This window comes from Erythrolamprus reginae, chromosome 5, assembly GCF_031021105.1.
Source record: "Erythrolamprus reginae isolate rEryReg1 chromosome 5, rEryReg1.hap1, whole genome shotgun sequence".
NCBI classification, from domain to species: Eukaryota; Metazoa; Chordata; class Lepidosauria; order Squamata; family Dipsadidae; genus Erythrolamprus; species Erythrolamprus reginae.
This window is the reverse complement of record NC_091954.1, coordinates 39,283,036-39,303,901: the sequence shown is the minus strand read 5'-3', so window position 1 is coordinate 39,303,901 and position 20,866 is coordinate 39,283,036. Positions and strand designations below refer to the sequence as shown.

Sequence of the window (20,866 nt, the reverse complement as noted above, 5' to 3'; positions counted from 1 at the left end):
GGACCCAGGTTGTTGGGGACCACTTAGTGAGGGTAAACCACTTAGAGAGGGTTATAAAGTACCCATGCCATAGGTTCGCCATCACTAACCTAGAGGGTTTTATTTAACTAAAAGGAACTCCTTTGGTAAGTTGACAATAAGCAAAGCTGTTAAAAATAGAGTATACTTCAAATTAAAATGTAATAAATGTATAATACCTTGTAAAATTTTGTACACAGTAGTCCTTTATGATAAGGCTATGAAGAAAAATAGCTAATCCCCTGTGATAAAGCACTAGAGAAATCCTTATAATTCAAGCTATAGCTAGTTAGTGAGAAAATGTACCATTCTACTAAGATCCTACCTTAGATCATCTTCTCCTCATTTTAAGTTGTTCTTGTGAAAGTAGAACTTCTGAGGTTAACTAACTGAGCTGATGTGTGGTAGTATAGCATATTACGTCATTATGTCTAAAGTTGGAATCATGGCTTATTTGGAGCTGCTATTTTTTATCAATTTACAGAGGGCAAGGCAAGAGTGAACCCATGCCGTTATAATATCGGTGTTTGAAGAGATTGGAGATATTTACTTCAAGTGGATTCCATATTTCAGTCATTTTTAATTTAACTTGTTTTAAATTCCTTTTCTAAGAGTTCCTTGACATTCTCTAAAGTGATTGTGATGCCCAAGGCACATTGAACCCTGGACTTAAGAAAATCCCTCACCTACCTACTATTATTCTTTTCATGAAATAGTAAGATCTCATTTAGCTTGACCCTCCTGTTTAACTCAAGCCACTTTGACCCGGGAAAGTAATGATGGTTTCTGTTCAGTGTTCATCCACATTTTTATATATTTGCTAGACTGTGTTAACAGTTACAAATGGGATAAAGATGATAAAGCACTGATATCCCACAAAATTTTAATTTAATGAAAGATATGACAATTTGCAACAAATGTTTCACAAATAAACTCAAGGCAGTTCTTCAGTTCTGATATGAAAGATCTCTGGCTTTTCTAGCTAGTGTAATAGTTTTTGGTTCTGATTTTTTTAATGAGTTCAAAGTTAGGAGGAGGATAGTAAAGAGGGATCAACTAAAAAGTGGCTAGAAAAGAATCTCTTCAAAACATGTCTAATTGATTTCCCCCCCTGCCTTTATTGTTTTTATAAATAACTCAAGGTGGTGAACACACATAATGCTCCTTCCTTCCTTCCTTCCTTCCTTCCTTCCTTCCTTCCTTCCTTCCTTCCTTCCTTCCTTCCTTCGGTGGGACTAGAACTCAGAGTCTTTGAGTATCTAAGCCAATACCTTAACCACTGTACTACACTGAATATATTTTAGTAACCAAGGCATATATATAAGAGGTAATTTGATATAATGGGCAAGCACCAGACAACCCCCTTCCCCAGAAAACTATGAGTTCTAGTTCTCCCTAAGGCAGGAAAATCAACTGGGTGACCTTGAGCCGGTCACTTTTTCTTAGTCCTAGGAAGAAGTGAAGAGCAAGTGATTTTGGAAAAACCATGTCAAGAAAACTGCAGGAATTTGTCCAGGAAGTCACCAGGATTCAAACTAACTTGAAGGAATTCAAGACAACATCAACGATGCAGCATATAAACAGACACTTTTGCTTTTGGAAACCATCATCTATATCTGTGATGGCAAACTTATTGGATGTGTGCTGGAAGTGGCAAACAGAAACATCTCTCTGGGCATGCAAGCCATCGCCCATTGCTGTTCTGGGTTCCAGTGTGCTGGCAAGCTGGTCTACATGTGTGAGGGAGCACCAGAAACTAAAAGAGCAGCTGCCTGGTGCACATATATATGCCGGGAACATGATCTTCTGGTTTCCGGTGCATGCTTATGAGCAGACCACCTGGTCTTCTGGTTTCTGGCATGCATTCAACCCAGCCAGGGTTGCCTGCTGGCCCCCACAACCCGATCCCTGGGAACAGACGCCCCTTACCTCCAAGGCTGGAAACAGGCTCTGGCTTTCCAGTGGAGGGGGGGCGGGCATTCCCTGCCCAACTTTCTCTCCCTGTCTGGGGCTGCAGGACTGGGTGCTTGGTGGGGATGTCCCGACAGAGGGCAGGCAGGGGGGTGGACAGGGAGGCAAGAGGACCCCCAAAAGGCAAGGTGAAGCTGGTGCATGTACTGGTCTTTACACGCACATGTATGCTAGAAACTGGAAAACCAGGTGGCTGGTGCACCGGAAACCAAAGGATCATCTGCTTTTCTGGTTTCTGGCGCACACGCTCCCATTTCGGCACTCAGTGCCAAAAGGTTTTGCCAACACTGATCTACATCTTCACGGTTGGGTGGATGATGCTATACACCACAGATGTCCAATCTTGGCAATTTTAGGACTTGTGGACTTTAACTTCCAGAATTCTGAGAATTGAAGTCTACAGATTTTAAAGTTGGACACCCCTGGTAATATACCCAAGCAATAGTGTCTATAGGGTGTAGTTCAAAAAAGATGAGAGCCATAATAAGGCCATCAAAACTCAAATTGTGTGTGTGCGTGTGTGTGTGTGTGTGAACTATCCCAACACTCTACCAATGAGAGTTTGGACAGATGGACAGGTTAGTTTCCAGTCCAAGGTTATCACGCTAGTGAAAATCATTATGAATGTATAACCCAGGTATTTTTCTTGTCATCAGGAGAACAGCCAATATTTATGGAAAGTAGAAAGAAAAAAAACCTAGATTTTACATTCCAGAGCACCAATCATTTTTGTGCATTTGGCTTCAATCTTATCTGCAATTTTAAAAATCTCAGATTATATCTAAGGATTCGCTTCCAAGGCAATTCCTGAACAGGAGTCTAGAGAACTGAGATTTATTGCCAAGCCTTAGTGGGAAACCTGACAATAATAGTACAGTATTGCTTTTAGTCCTTCTGAGCAAGAATAGTTTAATTTATCTCACAAGTCATTTTCTATTGCTTTTGTTCCTCTTGAGCAAACTGTATGACATATCACACATACACACTCCACCCAGTTTTTGTGTGTCTTTTATATACCCTGCTAGAATATTATATTGGAGCAGAAACTAGGCAATAAACCTAATATTATAAGATTAATAAGACTGAAAAACTGGGCATTGTTTATTCTATAAAGATAATTACCCAATGCCCGTTGTGATTTCAGCTGAATGTGTATACAATGTTTCAATGTTGACACATCTTAGTGTAGGATGTGTTTGTGATGGTCTAAAGATATTGATTGTAATACAGGAAGAAGAGGAAGTCTTGTTATGTACCTCTGTTGATATGATTTCTTCTCCAGGCAAAGTACCCATTATTAATCGCTAAGTGACTTAGAGCTTCAGTAGTTCAACTACTGAATTTAAGTGGAACTCCTTCTAAATCAAGAATATTTACAATTACATCCTAAGCTTGACTTTACATATGCTCAACCTTTCCTCCATTCTCCACTACGAATTCACCTATTTTCTGCAGAAAAATCACTGCAGTTGGTAAGTTAGTAATTTTATTGATTGATTGATTGATTGATTGATTGATTGGATTTATATGCCACTCCTCTCCAAGGACTCTGGGCGGCTTACAACATATAAAAGACAATAAAAACTTCTGAAATCCAACTAAATTTAAAACTAGCTGGTCTAAAACCCAAGTACATTTAAAAATCAGTCAATCACATTTAAACAACAAGCATCCCTTTCATTCATTGGCCAGGGGCTAACAGCTAATAGCCTGAAGTCTGGCGGCACAAATGAGTTTTCAAACTCTTGCGGAAGGCGAGAAGGGTAGGGGCGGTAGGAATCTCTGGGGGGAGCCGGTTCCAGAGGTAAGTTAGTAACCTGCTTGTTAAGTGACTCTGGCTTCCCTTTGACTTTGCTTGCCAGAAGTTCACAAAATGTGATCAGGACATAGCAACAGTCATAAGTATGAACTAGTTGCCAAGCATCTGAATTTTGATTGCATGATCACGGAGATGCTTCAAAGCTTGTAAGTGTGAAAAAAATGGTCATGTCACTTTTTTTCAGTGCCGTTGTAACTTTGACCGGTCACTAAATGAACCGTTGTAAGTCCAGGACTATCCGTAACACCAAAGGAGAATATTTGTAGCTCAGGGTTGAAAATGGTGCTCTCTGAGCTTGCTGCTTTTCTCGCAGACCTTTCTTTAACCAAACTTGGTAACGTCATCCATTTAAACCTATTCAGTTGCTAGCACTGATAATGTTACCAAGTTTGGGTAATGAAAATTACCTCACAGAATGGAACGGAATGGAATAGAATAGAATTCTTTACAGGCCACGTGTGATTGCACACACAAGGAATTTGTCTTTGGTGCATATACATAAAAGAAAATATAGATTTGTCAAGAATCATGAGGTACAACACTTAATGATTGTCATAGGGGTCAAATAAGCAATGAGGAAACAATCAATATTAATAAAAATTTTAAGGATACAAGCAACAAGTTACAGTCATAAGTGGGAGGAAATGGATGATAGGAATGATGGGAAAAAACCAGTAGTAATAGTAGTGCAGACTTAATAAATAGTTTGACAATGTTGAGGGAATTGGAGAGCCTCTCTCTAATAGAGCACAGAGCACCAAGAAGCCCTCATAATGCCAATCTCCAAATTGGAGATTCTCCAGTCTTCGGGTTTAGCCTCAGCTGCTTGATTTGTAAGTCCCACATCTGGTCGCCACCGACTTGGACCACCAAAAGGGCTCCCTAATAGAATAGAATAGAATTCTTTATTGGCCAGGTGTGATTGGACACACAAGGAATTTGTCTTGGTGCATATGCTCTCAGTGTACATAAAATAAAAAGATACATTTGTCAAGAATCCTGAGGTACAACACTTAATGACTGTCATAGGGGTCAAATAAGCAATGAAGAAACAATATTAATTGAGCCTTAAAAAAAAGGCGGGAAGGCTCAGCATTTCGGGAGCCGCCAGCTGAAGGCCCCAAAGCAGCCAATCAGCAGCTGCAGCGCGGAAACTTCTCCCCCGCTTTATAGCGGAGTTACTTACTCTTTAAAGGAGAGCATGCGATGCATTTCCCCGCTTTTTCGGCCACCGGCCCGGAACAGGGCGGAGCCTCCCTTCTTGGCTCCGGCCTGGCCGAGGGCGAGGCTTCTCGGTTGCCAGGGGCGCCGCCTCGCTCGGCAAACACATTTTATCGGACGGCGCCGGGAGGGGAGGGGAGGCGAGCCAAACCGTCGGGGAGGGAGAAGACCCCCAACTTGCTGCAAGGAGAAGAACGTGGGGACGGGGCGTCGCTGGGCAGGCAAGGCGGCGGACGGCGGCGGATCTCGGAGAGTGTCCGGCTATTCGTTGGAAGTCCGAGTCCTCTCGGGTCGCTTCTTGTCCCGTCGGGCGCCAGAAAGAGACCCTCGGAAGCAGCCCGCGATGGATGAATTTGCAGAAGAAGAGTGCTGCGACTTCGACCTCTTGCCGGCGCTCTCGGAGGACGAGGTGAGCAGCTCCGGCGGCGGGAAAACGGATTTGACAAGAGTCGGAAAGAGATCTTGTAAGGTTATCTAGACCGACCCCCTCCCCCCTCCCCCCAAGCAGGAGAACCCTACTTGCTGTAGGCAAAGTTGGCTCTTCTATGACTTGTGGACTTCAACTCCCAGAATTCATGAGCCAATCATGTTAGCTCAGGAATTCTGGGAGTTGAAATACACCTGTCATAGAAGAGCCAACTTTGTCTACAGCCTTGCCCTACACCATTTCTGAGAGATGGCTGTGCCAGTCTCCTTTTGAAAGCTTTCCAGGGATGAAGCTCCCGCAACTTCTGTTCTCCCACCATCCTCAATGGAAGCAGGTTAGCAGCAATTGTTTTTTCTATAGTGTGGTGACCATAAAATATTCTAGGTGTGGAGTGCTGAGAGGGAGGGCATGTAAACCCGCAAAGGAGTCTCTTGGAACAACATCCCTCCTGGATCCTTCCTAACTTGGCAACAAGTGCATGAAAGTGATTTCTTTGTGTAATCTAAGTCAGAGTTTTTCATCCTTGACAACTTTTAAGATGTGTGAACTTTGACTCCCTGGCTGGGGATTTCTGGGAGTAGAAAACCATACTGGCCTAAGTCGTAAAAGATGCAGTATAGGTGGTCCTTGACTTACAACCGCAACTGAGCCCCAAATTAAGTGAGCTTTGTCCCTTTCGTGACCTTTCTTGCCACAGTTGTTAAGTGAATCATGGTAGTTAAGTTAGTGACATGGTTGTTATGTGAACCTGGTTTATCCATGGACTTTACTTGTCATAAGTAAATACCATAGACGGTATGGTGCCACCAAGAGAACTAGTTTGGGGGCGTGGCAGGCCTGAGTTGCTGCCAGTTCTAGCGACCCAGGCCGCCAAGTTACTATCGGTTCTTTAGAACCGGCCCAGCGAAGGGCTGCAAAACTTTTTACTACCACACTGTGGCCGTGGCTTATTTTGTGGGTGTAGCTTGCTGCCCATGTGACCAGGTGGGAATGGCTTGATAATCATGTGATCGGGATGGCTTTAAAGTCATGTGACTGGCTTAAAGGTGGCCAACTTAACATCACTCACATCAAGGGTTAGGGTTACGGTGCCTGGCCTCTCCTCGCCTCAAAGAGATACAATTTCCCTATCTATTTACTATTACTGAACATCCAAAATATACTACTTAATTGTAATATATGCCATATGTGTACATATATATTACACACAGGGACATAAAAATATACATTATCTACTATATAAACTGTGTATGTACACATGCACAGCTCTTCTAAAATTATACACATTCAACCTTATTTACTGTTATAGGAAAAACATACCCAGAGCCCAGAAGGGGAAAAAAGAAAAAAAATCAAAATTTTTCTACCGGTTCTGCAAAGCTGACCGTACCCGTAGGAACCCATCATTGAACCGGCCTGAACTGGGAGGAACCCACCTCTGGGCTGAATCCATTCATATCTCACTGCTTCCTAACTTGTCAGGGTCCTATCTGATCCATTACTATATGCCAGCTCATCTGAATTTTGTGCTACATTCACTAGTATCTGGTTGAAACAAGTATTTATCAAAAGCCACTTCTAATTAACTAGGCTGAAGTAGAATTGTGTACAGTGGTACCTCTTCTTAAGAACTTAATTTGTTCCGTGACCAGGTTCTTAAGTAGAAAAGTTCTTAAGTAGAAACAATTTTTCCCATAGGAATCAATGTAAAAGCAAATAATGCGTGCAAACCCATTAGGAAAGAAATAAAAGCTCAGAATTTGGGTGGGAGGAGGAGGAGGAAGAAGAGGAGGAGGACAGTCGCTGCCGAAGGAAGAAGGTGAGGTGAGAGGAATTTTTAAAAAATTCAAAACTTTAACGCTTAAAAAAAAAGAGGGACCCTGAGACGGCACATGCCTCCCTCCGTTCGCTCTCGGCGGCCAAAGCTGCCTTAAGCACCACCAAAAGGCTCCTCTGGCAGCCCAGAAAAGCCTGAGATGGCCGTGATAAAAGGGGGAACGGCAGGAAACTGACAGGGCCTTTGTGCCACTCTCAAATTTCCTGGCAAATTTTTCTTAAGTAGAGGCAAAAAAATCTTGAACACCCGGTTCTTGCCTAGAAAAGAAAAGTTCTTAAGTAGAGGTAGCACTGTATATGTATCTGATTCATCCTAATATTAAGGGATGTTCTCCTAAAGAATGTGCCTGGGAAACTGTGTTTACAATAACTTCAGTACCATGGCAATATTTCTTTTAATGAATGTCTCTTTACAAGTATCATTAAATTCTTAACTGAGTGTAACGTGGTTGAAATAATATACAGAGAGTCCTCAACCCATGACTAATGGTACTGGCCCATTACGGTTGGACATTGTGATAGCAGTTAAGGAAGATAAAATGAAAATTTATTTGTTTGTTTGTGTTTGTTTGTTTGTTTGTTTGTTTGATTTCTATGCCGCCCTTCTCCTGGAACTCAGGAGGGCTCACAGCATGTAGAAATCTAACATTACATATTAAAATCCTCATAATTAAAAATTAGCAACACATTCATACATCATCCCTTACACATTCATTCATTGGGTGGGGAAAAGTGTTAAAATTTCAATGGCCCCAGGCCTGCCGGCAGAGGTGGGTCTTTAAATGTTTACGGAAGGCAGGAAGAGTTGAGGCACTACGGATCTCTGAAGGGAGCTCATTCCATAGGGTTGGGGCCGACGCAGAGAAGGCTCTTCCCCTAGGCCCTGCCAAACAATATTGTCTGGCTGACGTGTTCTGGAGAAGGACAACTCTGTGGGACCTGACCAGCCGCTGGGATGTATAAATCATAAGTGTGATCCCCACTTTGAGCCCCCCATCCATGTTCTTCCTGATGCAGTTATTAAACAAAACATGGGGTGCCTCTGGGGGCCTGTCCCATCCCTTGAGGCCCTTCATACTCTACTTCCTTCCCCCAAGTCTTGCTTCCCACCCCACTGTGCACCATACCCTTGTCATCCTGTGTTATCCATTAAGGAAAGAGGTCAGGTCACTCCTTTACTGGGACATGTGGCCTTTTTTCCAGAAGGGGCTGCCATTTTCTGTTCAGCTGCATTGGATTGGGGGGATGTGGGGTGTGGAGCCCAGTGGAGTTTGAAGCAGGCCCAAGACCTACATGTACTGACGGGAGGAGATGGGGAGGAAAATGGATGGGGAGGAGGTGTCCTGCTGCAACATCCCTGCAGTTGGTCTTTAGGACAGATGACCACAGGGGCACTGCAATGGTCGTTACTTCGGAATCAGGTTGTAAGTAGCATTTAGGGGAGCTGTCTGCTGTACCTTCAACAGTCAACCAGTTGTAAGTTGTACCCGTAGTACCGCCAGCTTTGCAGACAGCATGCTTTGAGAACAGGAACACGTAGTAGCTGCTGTGGGACTTTAATCTCCTTCTTGTATGCTCTCTGTAGAAATCTGGTTGGTCGCTTTGAAAATGGAAGATTGAATGAGGTTGGCCTTTAGTTCAAAATGTAATCCTTTGGGAAGTATTATATTATTCTTCCAAAATGTTCCATTGTAACTTTAAATTGCACTTGAAAAACCACCTGGAGACGTACCTTTTGTTTTCCACTTATCCTAGAAAGAGCTATGTCTCTTTTGTTTATTCATTTATTTATGGCCATATGCCATAATGAATGTGTACTATTTATTTTTATTTGTCGCTAGTATTTCTGTGCTGCTCTACTTCAAAACAGAGACTAGAATTCAAGATTAAAGACAGCAAAGAAATCACAAGTAGTATAAATTACAATAGTACTAACTAGCTTATGTAGATCAGAAGAGAAAAATCTGACATTCTCCAAATGTTATTTCAGAGCCAGATTTTTACCACTTTTCAGAAGCTTAATCAAAAGGAGGCTTTTTAAAAAAAAATTGTACTCAAGCTGTTCCACAGGAGGAATGCCACCAAAGCTTTACATAAATAAAAGCAAAACAAGAAAATAAAAACATCGACATTTGGAAATCAAAACCAAGCAGATATCAAATAGAACTGCTAAGCTAACCAATACAGGAAATTAAATCCATTTTATTTATTGAACAAATTTGCATCCCATCTTTCTATTCAATTTGGATGCCCAGTGGAACTTCTTCTTATTGAAACTCAGTTCAGGATATAAAAACCCAGGAGTAAAACATTTCAGCTCATAAACTGCTGGAAAGTTATATACCGGTAGTTCTTTGACAGCAACTTATACAATTAAAAATAAATTAAGAGGCAAATCTTTCCTTTAGAACAGGGGTCTCCAACCTTGGCAATTTTAAGCCTGGAGGACTTCAGCTCCCAGAATTTTCCAGCCAGCAAAGCTGGAGAATTCTGGGAGTTGAAGTCCTTTAGGCTTAAAATTGCCAAGGTTGGAGACCTCTGCTTTGGAAAACATTATTTTATGAGAATAGAAAAGCAGAAGAATTCTGGGGTGAGTTTATCCTTCTGTTAATGCTTAAAATGCTTTCCCACGAATATGGCCACCCTCAACTGAAGAGAATGTTACTTTTTCATGGTGTGTACAGAATTTTTATACATTTGTGCCTTTGCCATATGGTAAGATCATTTATATTTACAGTAGGATTGTAACCAAGGAGAAAGCATTTGCCATGGGGCTTAGCTTTGTACCACTACAGTATTCTTTTAGCAAGAGTGTATGCCTTCCATTCTTAAACAGGCTTGCCAGGAAATGTAGTACTGAAGCCAAAATGTTTAACAAGCACACTGTGGATTGAACTAATTGTTCCATTCATTGGGCTTCTATTAAAAATATGCTTGCAGGTGTTTAGGGAGGCAGTGTGGACACTTTATTTGAACATTCCATTGGGACTATAATATTATTTTGTTTTATTTACAAGTAGAGATATTTTTTTAAAAAAATGTGTACAGAACAAATAGAATAAATTAAGAACACGTGGAAGTGAGTAAAGTATGTACACATTACACTAGAGTATAATAATAAAATTCTAATAAGCAATAAGATATTAACTGTCAGGCAGAGAAAAACCAGGTCTACACGTGAGGTTCCAATTAAATTGATTTATTGCTAAACGCAGCCTACCCACAAGAATCTTCCCAACTAATGCTTAGCACCTGCTATGAATTAGATAAAGGCCAATACAGTTCAAGGAGTGGATGGACTTTGTTTGTAACTGCATAGGTATTCTAGGCTGATCCATCTTTTAACTCTTCCCCTAAGGAGCCACTCCTTTTCCTACATTAATGGATCTGAGAAGATAAATATTTTGGTTTTGAAATGAGGGTGGTCCAATCTGGCATGAGTTTAAACCTTAGAATTTTTTTTCCTTTTCATTCTGTTTTTATAAATCTGGATACATTTTGTTTCAGTAGAGCACAATTTATACAATATTAATTGAAGATTATTAACATCATATTTAGATAACTTAGAGTATTGAAAATAAATAAGACTGAAAAACCCTTTTCTTTCACTGTCTCAGAGGTGCTTATTCAAGAGGCAACTGGACTTTCTGGTTTTTCTTTGAAGATGTTTTGCTTCTCATCCAAGAAGCTTCTTCAGCTCTGAAAAAGCCTCTTGGATGAGAAGTGAAACATCTTCAAAGAAAAAATAAACTCCAGGTGCATCTTGAAAAAAATATATTTGGGACAACCATGACCTGGATGACTGAGAATCTCCATAGACAGTTTTCTTTCACGATTAATTATAATTTAATATGATAATATTACATACATAAAATTATTTGAATTTTTCATACAAAGTTGAGTACAATATTGAAAAAAAAACCCACTGCAAATTGCATTGGTTTGTTATATGGCTTAGGGCCAGACTACTTGCAGGACTGTCTTCAATTGCATAGCTCCCAGCGACCGATAAGGGGCCAAAGGGTTGGCCTTCTCCAGGTTCCGTTAACTAGGCAGTGTCGGTTAGCAGGGCCTTCTCTATGGCAGCACCGGCTCTCTGGAACCAACTACCTCCGGAGATTTGTACTGTCCGCACCCTACTGGCCTTCCGAAAAGCCTTAAAGACTTGGCTCTGCTGGCAGGCCTGGAGACATTCAGTAATTGGCATATAAATCTAATAAATTAATAAATAAATAATAATTGATGCATCTTTCTGTTCCGGCCATAAAAAGTGTGAATGTTTTTACTCAGGGGTTTTAATATGGTGCTTTTAAATTGTTTTTAATTATGATATTTTGTTGTACGCCGCCCAGAGTCCTTTGGGAGCTGGGCGACATATAAATTAAACAAACAAACATGATTAAGGTTTTGATCCTCAGCTAATTAGTTAGCATTAAAATCTCTACTGTACTTTTACTTTATATAAATATACCGTGTGTCCCTGAAAATAAGAACCTCTTGGGCTTATTATCAAGGGATGTCTTATTTTGGGTGGTGGTGGTGGTTATACTTTAAATACTCACATACACACACACACATATACACATATACATATACACATACATATTCATTAATAAAAATAAATAAATGAAGCAAATTTAACAATATCGAAGAGTGGAAAGGGAAAAAAGAAAAAGAAGAGATTTTTTTCTTTTTTTAAAAAGGACCTATTAGGTTTCTAATTTTCCTCTTTTTATACACCTGTGTCAATATTTTGTAGACATTTACTTCATCTATTTCAGCTTCAACCACAACAGCACACGAGCACACAACAGATACAAACTTAAAGTAAACCGCTCCAAACTCGACTGTAGGAAATACGACTTTAGTAACCAAGTAGTTGATACATAGAACTCATTGCCTCACTCTGTAATATCATTACCTAAGCACCAAAACTTTACCCTTAGACTATCCACTATTGATCTCCCGATTCCTAAGAGGTCAGTAAGGGGCGTGCATAAGTGCACCGGAGTGCCTTCCGTCCTCTGTCCTAAATGTTTCTCTTTTATTAGTATCATGCATATAAATATTATTATATCTTGGAGAAGCAGTTTGCAAAGGAAAAAAAGCAAGCTCAGCTTGCAAAGGGCTCATCATGTATATAAACATTGTTATATCTTTGTTTACCACCAATACGTACTTGACAAAATAAATAAATAAAATAAATTTAGGTCTCCTATACCATTGTTTCCCAACCTTGGCAATTTGAAGATATCTGGACTTCAACTCCCAGAATTCCCCAGCTAGCATTCGCTGGCTGGGGAATTCTGGGAGTTGAAGTCCAAATATCTTCAAGTTGCCAAGGTTGGGAAACACTGCCCTATACGATAAGCCTTCTAGTCCAGCCCTTACTCAAGCAGGAGAAACTATATCATATCAGACAAGTGACTCTCTAGTCTCTTCTTAAAAATCTCCAGCGATGGAGCGCCAGACTGTATGCGATGACATTTGCCATGCTGTGTTTGTGATATGATGTATGTTGTATCCGATGACATTTGCCATGATGTGTTCTATATAACATATAAAACTTATCAAGAATTTCTGTCAAAAGATGCTATGTTGTTTCTAAGTAGGTTTATGATTACTTTGCCACAAAAGTGTAAAACATTTTTTTTTCCTGAGAAGAACTGTAGTTATTTTTAGTTATGAATATACAAGGTTTTATGTAATGTTTCTTGGATCTCAAGGTGATTTCCAATCGTAGCAAAAAAATATAAAATCCAAGAAAAAAGATGTTAAAATGCAAAAGAAATTTAGCTAATCAAGCTGAGTACCATCACCATAAGCACCAAACTGCCCACAGGAATAATGAGGTTTTAAGAGATTATCTAAAGAATAGATGATTGGGGTAATGTGTATTCAAGCGGTGAGGTGCTCCAGTATGTGAAAGCAGCTTCATGAGAAAGGGTATCATAGGCATTCTTGTAGCCTGGCAATCATCCACATCTCTCCTCTCAAAGAATATATGGAATGGAATGGATTTTGCTGGACGAATTCCTATAATTGGAGTCTGCACTATGTACAAGTGTATAGATAATAACCTTGATTTTAATTGAGCCTAGAATTAAGCTACTAATTAATGCAGTAATGTAATTGTTTTAAATATACATGATTTGTCTATGTAACATTGATCTCAACTTTGCTAAATCGCAACCTTTGGCCCTATCAAAGCCTTCATTTTAAAAGGCAGCCCCATGTAATATGTGTTGCAAGATGATGAGGCATGTGCCACTGTTGTGAAGTCCTCTCAGACTAAGGATTAAGATATCATTTATTGTCATTTTTTCTCTGGGCATTCTGGCACACATTAAAATGAAATTCTGGGGCTGCTCTCAAAAGTGTACGTCTACATAACACATATAGATTTGTTCCATACATAGTATATGTGTGTATATACCTACACCCTAACATACAAATGCATACAAATACGAATCACTGTCCATCTTGGATACATATCAGAAAGAGGAAGCTTGAGAGCTCACATGGTTGACACTGTATGGAACAAGATTCTGGCTGAATCGGGATGTTCTGCTTCAGTCACCACTAAGTCTCCTCCCAAGGAACAAGGAAAACAGGCCATGAAGAGGATGTGCAGTATCCCAGACGATCCTGCGGACCCTGCTCAAGCAACGCTTATATACCATATTGTGGATAGCCCGAAGTAAATTGCCAATAATCTTTCCTGCCATCCTCACCACTCTTCACTGCCTTCCTGTCTAAAATAATAATGCTTCCAAACCAGATTGTAATGCAATATGACGTACTGTCCCTCTATAGCCGGGATGTCAAACTTGAGGCCTGTGTGCCAAATCTGTCCCGCAAGATGCTTAGATTGGCCCATGGGCCCGCCCTGGAAACAGCAAGGGACTGGCCTCCATGTGCAGCCCTTCTGGGTTCCGTTTTCAGCTGCAACAGTCTCCTGCAAGCCTCTCCCAGCCAAAACGGAGCTTGAGGAGGCCATAAACAGCTTGGCCGGGCTGTTTTTGCTCACGACAGCCTTCTGCCAGCTAAAACAAAGCTCAAAGAGGCCACACACCTAACCCGAGGTGAAACACAACCCTCATGCAGCCCTCAATAAAATTGAGTTTGACACTCCATTCTACAGAAATTGGCAGGCACTGCTGAGCCCACTTCACCTGTGTCTTGCTGGTTTTTGTCTTTTCTTTTATTTACAGTTAGAGATAATTTTTTAAAAAAAGTGTACAGAATAAATAGAATAAATTAAGAATACACAGAAGTGAGTAAAGTACTCTAAAACAGGGGTAGGCAAAGTTGACTCTTCTATGACTTCAACTCCCAGAATTACTGAGCCAGTCATACTAGCTCAGGAGTTCTGGGAGTTGAAGTCTACATGTCATAGAAAAGCAAACTTTGTCTACCCCTGCTCTAGAGTGTAATAATGAAATTCTAATAAGTAATGATATTAACTGTCAGGCACAGAAAAACCAGGTCTACATGTGAGGTTCCAACTAAATTGATTTATTGCTAAACACAACACATGACAGTCTCTTGCTCTTGAGCGACCAAACCAGCCTACTCATTAGCGGCATACAAGGAGGCCTAGAAGTGGAATATCAATTGAAGCTGGAATCACACTCCCCCTTGCCATGGTCTCCTTCTACTGCTCTAGTGAGAATCATGAGTTCAAGAGGATTCCCAAGTCATGAACCCATTTGTGAGAGCGTGAGGCTATCCAGAGCCAAAACTGGATACGGGCAGGGTATAACTCCAGCTTATAGAAGGCAGAGTTCATGCCACAAAGATCTCTATCTACATCCTGAGTCTTCCCAAAAGAACTCAAAAGAGTCTCCGATAGTCTCATGAGACATTAATCTTACTAGACTTTGCCCAGTTGGTGAGCAATTCTATTACGTGTTCTGCAGTAAATCTTCATTCTTACCCAAGAGGCAAAGCGTAACCTTACACAGAGCCTCGAAATACAAATCTCAACATGCAGGAAACATAGTGAAGTGCACACGTTTCACTGCTCTTACCACCATGAAACACTACTAAATATAGCATGCAACCATATTCATTCACATTGTTTTCCTTCATTATTGCATCTCTTAATTTGCTTCGTTTCACGCAGCTTCTCAATAATCAAAGAACCTGCTGGATTCTGCACAGGGCAGTTAAATGAAGTGATATAAAAATCAATAAAATGTCTTGGTCAATTTTTCTCTTTAGATTTCCATGGCAGATTATGTGTTTTTCTTCCCACTTGCCTGTACAAAAATAATATTTACATTGGTAAGAAGATATTTGAAGGGAATAATGAAGGAGAGGGCATAAAGTCAGTTTCTAGTGTTGATCATGAGATCTTTGTTCTATGAAACTTCTGTGGTGTGATACTGTGATGCTTGGTATAATTTATCAGATCCACTCTTCTGGATAAGATGCACTTGGAACAGTAGTGGATTCTAAAACCTTTTACTACCAGTTTGCACACTCATGCGCAGAAATGTCCTGGGTGGGTAGGCAGAGTTTTCCGCTGCCAGCACTACTGGTTCTAAGAACTGGTCTAAAATGGGAGTAACCACCTGCTGACTTGGAAGTTTAGAGATGGTTGCAGCTGCAAATTGGAAAAAAAATGTTTTTTCGGGTAATTTTTTTAAATTTTTCTCCATACAAACTTTTTCAATACATTTCAAAATATTTTCATAATACAATAAAAACAGTATCGAGTTAGTAAGCCAATTATAATTGTCCCTCCAAAAAATTATTATTTCCCAATTAATTACTTCCCATATTCATCGAACCTACCAAACCATGACCTCTAATTTTGTCATCTAGATATCTAATTTTCTTCAAATTGAATTCAACTTTGATTTCCTTTAAACCTTATTAAATTAATCAATATCGTTTTACTAATTCAGGCATGCCATCATGCCTACTCCTCCTTCTTATCTATTCTCGAAACCCAAATTAGAAAAATATTGAGAAGAGAGGAAAGAAATCTAAAAGAGCAAAGCAGAATTAAGTAAGCAGGTTTAGAACAGTTGACCACGAAGGTACAATCTGAAATACAAGTATGTTTTAGTCTTTTTGTCTTAGAAAGCTTTGAACTTTTTGGAAATGTGTTGGGGTTGGTGGATCATGCATTACTTGGAGCTAGCTTCATCAGGTTCACTGTGCTGAAATGTGAAATAATTCTGAGTTCTTGTCTTGGCAGGAGAATGTGTCGCTCGCTGATGTTCTTTCATTGCAAGATAGCTGTCTTACTGAGCAGGATATCTGGGCTATTTGTCTGGAATGTAGTCTGTCTTTGAAGAGCATTGTCCATTCTACAGTCTTCCAGACCCTTTGCATTACTCCTGACACTTTGGCTTTTAACACCAATGGCAATGTATGCTTCATGGAACAGATCAGTGGTAAGTGTGCAGGTGATTTGTTGAAAAGTTAAAAAAAATCCTATTGAGAGAATGTAGTGAAACATTATATTCTCTCTGTCATATTTCTACATGGATTTTAATTAGAGTGTGAAACATAATTTCTTAAATGCAACAATGAATGTCAGCTCACGTCAAGCTAAATTATATCTACTAAATGTATGTTCATTTTAGATGTTATAGTATTGAACAAAGATTACCAGATTAAATTTAATGTGGTTCTAAATTTATTTATTTGATCTACTTTGTATTTTCCAGAGGATTTTATGCAATCAGTGCTACCATGCTTTTGTATGAATGTTTTTAAATAAAAACAGAATCTGAGAGCCAAGAGAGGATATATAGATTATATATTTAGTGTTCATTATACATTCTAACTGGAGAAAAGCTGACATTAACCAGCTCTAGTGGTGGCATACATTATTTAATATATAAAAAGCTAAAGCTAGCAAAAATAACATTCCCCCCTTCCTTTAGTGAACAGATTTTATGTGCGTTCTGTGAATTTATTTTATTTATTCATTTAAAACTTTCATATAGCTGCCCCCTCTTAAAACAACTTTGGGTGGCTTGCAACTAATAAAGCACTATAAAAATAGGAAAAAATAACAAAAATGGTATAAAAATCAACAGGGATAAAACTAAAAACAGAAAAGCCTGGTGAGATAGTCTCTGATGCACCTGTATTCTCATCCCATCCTGGATTCGCCAGGTTTTAAGGCCCACATATTACAGTAAATAATCTCCCAAAGGATAGAAGGGTAGAGACCTATCAATCACAGGGAAGAGGGTATTCCATAGGATAGGAGCTGCACAAAAATAGTATACAATGGTACCTCGTCTTACGAACTTAATTCGTTCCGTGATGAGTTTCGTAAGTAGAAAAGTTCGTAAGATGAAACAATGTTTCCCATTGGAATCAATGTAAAAGCGAATAATACGTGCAATCCCAAAACTCACCCCTTTTGCCTTGCGTCACTGGGAATCCCCGCCTCTGCACTTCCATTGCCAGCCAAAGCACCCGTTCTTGCGCTGCTGGGATTCCTCTGAGGCTCCCCTCGCTGGGAAACCCCACCTCCAGATTTCCATTGCCAGCCGAAGCGCCTGTTCTTGCGCTGCTGGGATTCCTCTGAGGCTCCCCTCACTGGGAAACCCCACCTCCATACTTCCGTTGCCAGCTGAAGTGCCCGTTCTTCCCCTGAGGCTCCCTTCACTGGGAAACCCCACCTCAGGACTTCTGTTGCCAGCCGAAGCGCCTGTTCTTGCGCTGCTGGGATTTCCCTGAGGCTCCCCTCGCTGGGATTCAAAGCAGCACTGGCAAAAATGAAGGAAATCCCAGCGGAAACTGGGAGCCAATGCAGCTCATGCAACAGGGATGTAATCTTTGTGCATTTATTACCAATTGGCTAAGATAGTATGGCTGTGCGACAAATGTATTGTGGAAAATTAGAAATAACCGAAAGGAAAGTACACTGATGGAGAACTTACCATATTTGAAGCTATCTAACATTTCAACTTCTTGATATGGCCAAAGAAGCTATAATTTATATTGCCTCCCCCCCCAAACCCCCCCCCCCCCCCCTTGTGTGTGATTTGTGAACATTTTGGAAACCTTGATTAACTCTGGTAGGTTCTATTGAAAGATGATAAGCCAAAAATGGATTGGAAGGTATGCTTGATATTTCTGATGCTTTGTGAGATTTACAAGCAAAGTCATCATTTGGTAGATAACAGTGAGTGGCAATGTGAATGATATCCATGGATAGGGACCAATGTTCTTAGAGCTTTGCCTTTTGACATTATATAAATCTCTAGAAGCCAAGCTTCAAGGTTTTGTAAACACTATGGCTCTGGAGGAATCTATCTTTCTTCCTATTTAACTTTACTTACAGCTCATCTGGAGCCATGGGTATATTCAGGAGCTTGCTTCTTCTGTCCAAAGTAACACACCTGAAAGGTATCACAATGCCTGGTGCTACGTTCCTCATTCTGCCTCCCTCTTTGTCCTACCATTGGTGCTATTTTGAGCACAAAAGGGAACCTTCACCTGAATATGCTTTTGTAGTGTTGCAAATTGTAGTTTGCATTTAAAGTCTGTTGATACTTGACTCTAAGAGGCAAAGGTTATACAGTGATCCCTCGATTATCGCGAGGGTTCCGTTCCAAGACCCCTCGCGATAATCGATTTTTCGCGATGTAGGGTTGCGGAAGTAAAAACACCATCTCTACACAGATAGCTTCTTGTTTACTTGTCCTCATTAATGCTGGTGTTTGTTCAATCGGGAGCATGCTGATTAACTTCCAAACGATATGCATAATTTTTTTTCTAGGATGTTACATGGGGCCTATGCTGGTATTAACATCACATTAATAAGATCAGACAGAGTGTTCTGTGTGAACTAAACCCCACCCTCCGGTGTCTAACAAATGATAATGTGTTACCTCCTGTAGGCTGATGGACATTAGAAGAGTATGTGATTTCAAAATGGGTGAACAGTGCGGTCAGGCGATAGAGAAAGCAAGTAGAATGCTTGGATGCATAGCTAGAGGTATAACAAGCAGGAAGAGGGAGATTGTGATCCCGCTGTGAGACCACATTTGGAGACCTCAACTACAAAAATATATTGATAAAATTGAACAGATCCAAAGACGGGCTAAAAAAATGGTGGGATGTCTTAAGCATAAAACTTATCAGGAAAGACGTAATGAACTCAATCTGTATAGTCTGGAGGACAGAAGGGAAAGGGGGGACATGATTGAAACATTTAAATATGTTAAAGGGTTAAATAAGGTTCAGGGGGAACTGTTTTTAATAGGAAAATGAACACAAGAACAAGGGGGCACAATCTGAGGTTAGCTGGGGGAAAGATCAGAAGCAACATGAGAAAATACTATTTTACTGAAAGAGTAATAGATGCTTGGAACAAACCTCCAGCAGACATGGTTGGTAAATCCACAGTAACTGAATTTAAACAACATATATTTGTCCATATAGCCATATATCTATCGTAAGATAAAATGCAGGAAATAGTATAAGGGCAGACCTACCATGAGGTCTTTTTCTGCTGTCAATCTTCTATGTTTCTATGAAAATTTTTGACTTGCCCATTTTGGAAATCTGATTCCTAAATTGGTCCTGCTTTTGGGGAAGGATCTTGGTGTGCAGGACAGGAATCAGAATAATGAAACTCTCCCTAATTTTTCCATTTATCCTTTCATGGACTTTGTATTTCAAGATTTATGTAGTTAATTAAGTAATTTTTAGGGCTAGTTGAGGATGACAGAGAATGCTGGGATGTCATGCTGTTATTTTCTTAAACCCCAAGACATTTATTTTTGCAGAGTGGAATTAGAACTTTGGAAGATTCTCTTTCCACCTCCTTCCAACTTTATAGATCTCGATGTCTTCTAGTAACTGATGCATTATAAATGCTAAGGATGTGAAGTCAAATGTAAACAAATTCCTCTGTGTTCTTCTGAAATATATTGATACATGATTGACAGTATTTGTTAAACATTAAACAAATGGAACAGCCCCAGGGATCTTCAACAAGTTTGCTCTGTGCTTTTTAACCCACGCATACAAATGCACATGGTTATTTTATAATAATACCAGCATTATTGAGGCTGTTAAATCTCATCATAAGTGCATTAACAGTACATTTTTATATTTCATTTCATTCCAGTGTAATTGTTGAAATGACAAGGAACACATTCTGTGGAAAATGTTCTGATAGAATTGTCTCTCTTACTAATGAGGCAATGGCTTCGATTGTGATGTGTAAAAGCATGAACTGAGCAGATTTGAAAGGCTATGAATAGTCTCTTCATTGTACTTGAATGTTTAAAACAAAATAATTGAGACACTTGGTATGCAAATACATTCTTTGATCAACATATTGACAGCAAGCTCTTTCTCCAATGTTCCATTTAAAAAAGTGATGCCACTCCACCCAAGCTGTATAATGTATTACATAGTGTAGATTTTGAAAACTTCGCTTTGCTCACTAATGTAGATAGTTTGAAAATGAAATTAGACTCAACCTATTTTTAACTGATTTGGAGCATTGTATTTAATTTATTTATCACATACATTTATACGTTTTACAAAATTGTAAAGACTCCAGGTGGTTTCCAAGAATACAT

General features: G+C 39.9%; 1 protein-coding gene across 2 annotated transcripts in view; it reads left to right on the top strand.

Annotated features, from left to right (window-relative positions):
- Positions 1 to 5,008: 5,008 nt before the first annotated feature.
- The window catches only part of KNDC1 (kinase non-catalytic C-lobe domain containing 1), a 101,734-nt gene continuing 85,876 nt past the window's right edge, over positions 5,009 to 20,866 (top strand). Inside the window, exons 1-2 of one of the 2 annotated variants that reach the window (XM_070752431.1) lie at positions 5,009 to 5,438; positions 16,504 to 16,702. In XM_070752431.1, the coding sequence (XP_070608532.1) occupies positions 5,010 to 5,438; positions 16,504 to 16,702 (628 nt within the window). In that variant the 5' untranslated portion in view covers position 5,009. The remainder of the gene's footprint in view (positions 5,439 to 16,503; positions 16,703 to 20,866) is intronic. The other variant, XM_070752432.1, reaches the window with a different exon arrangement.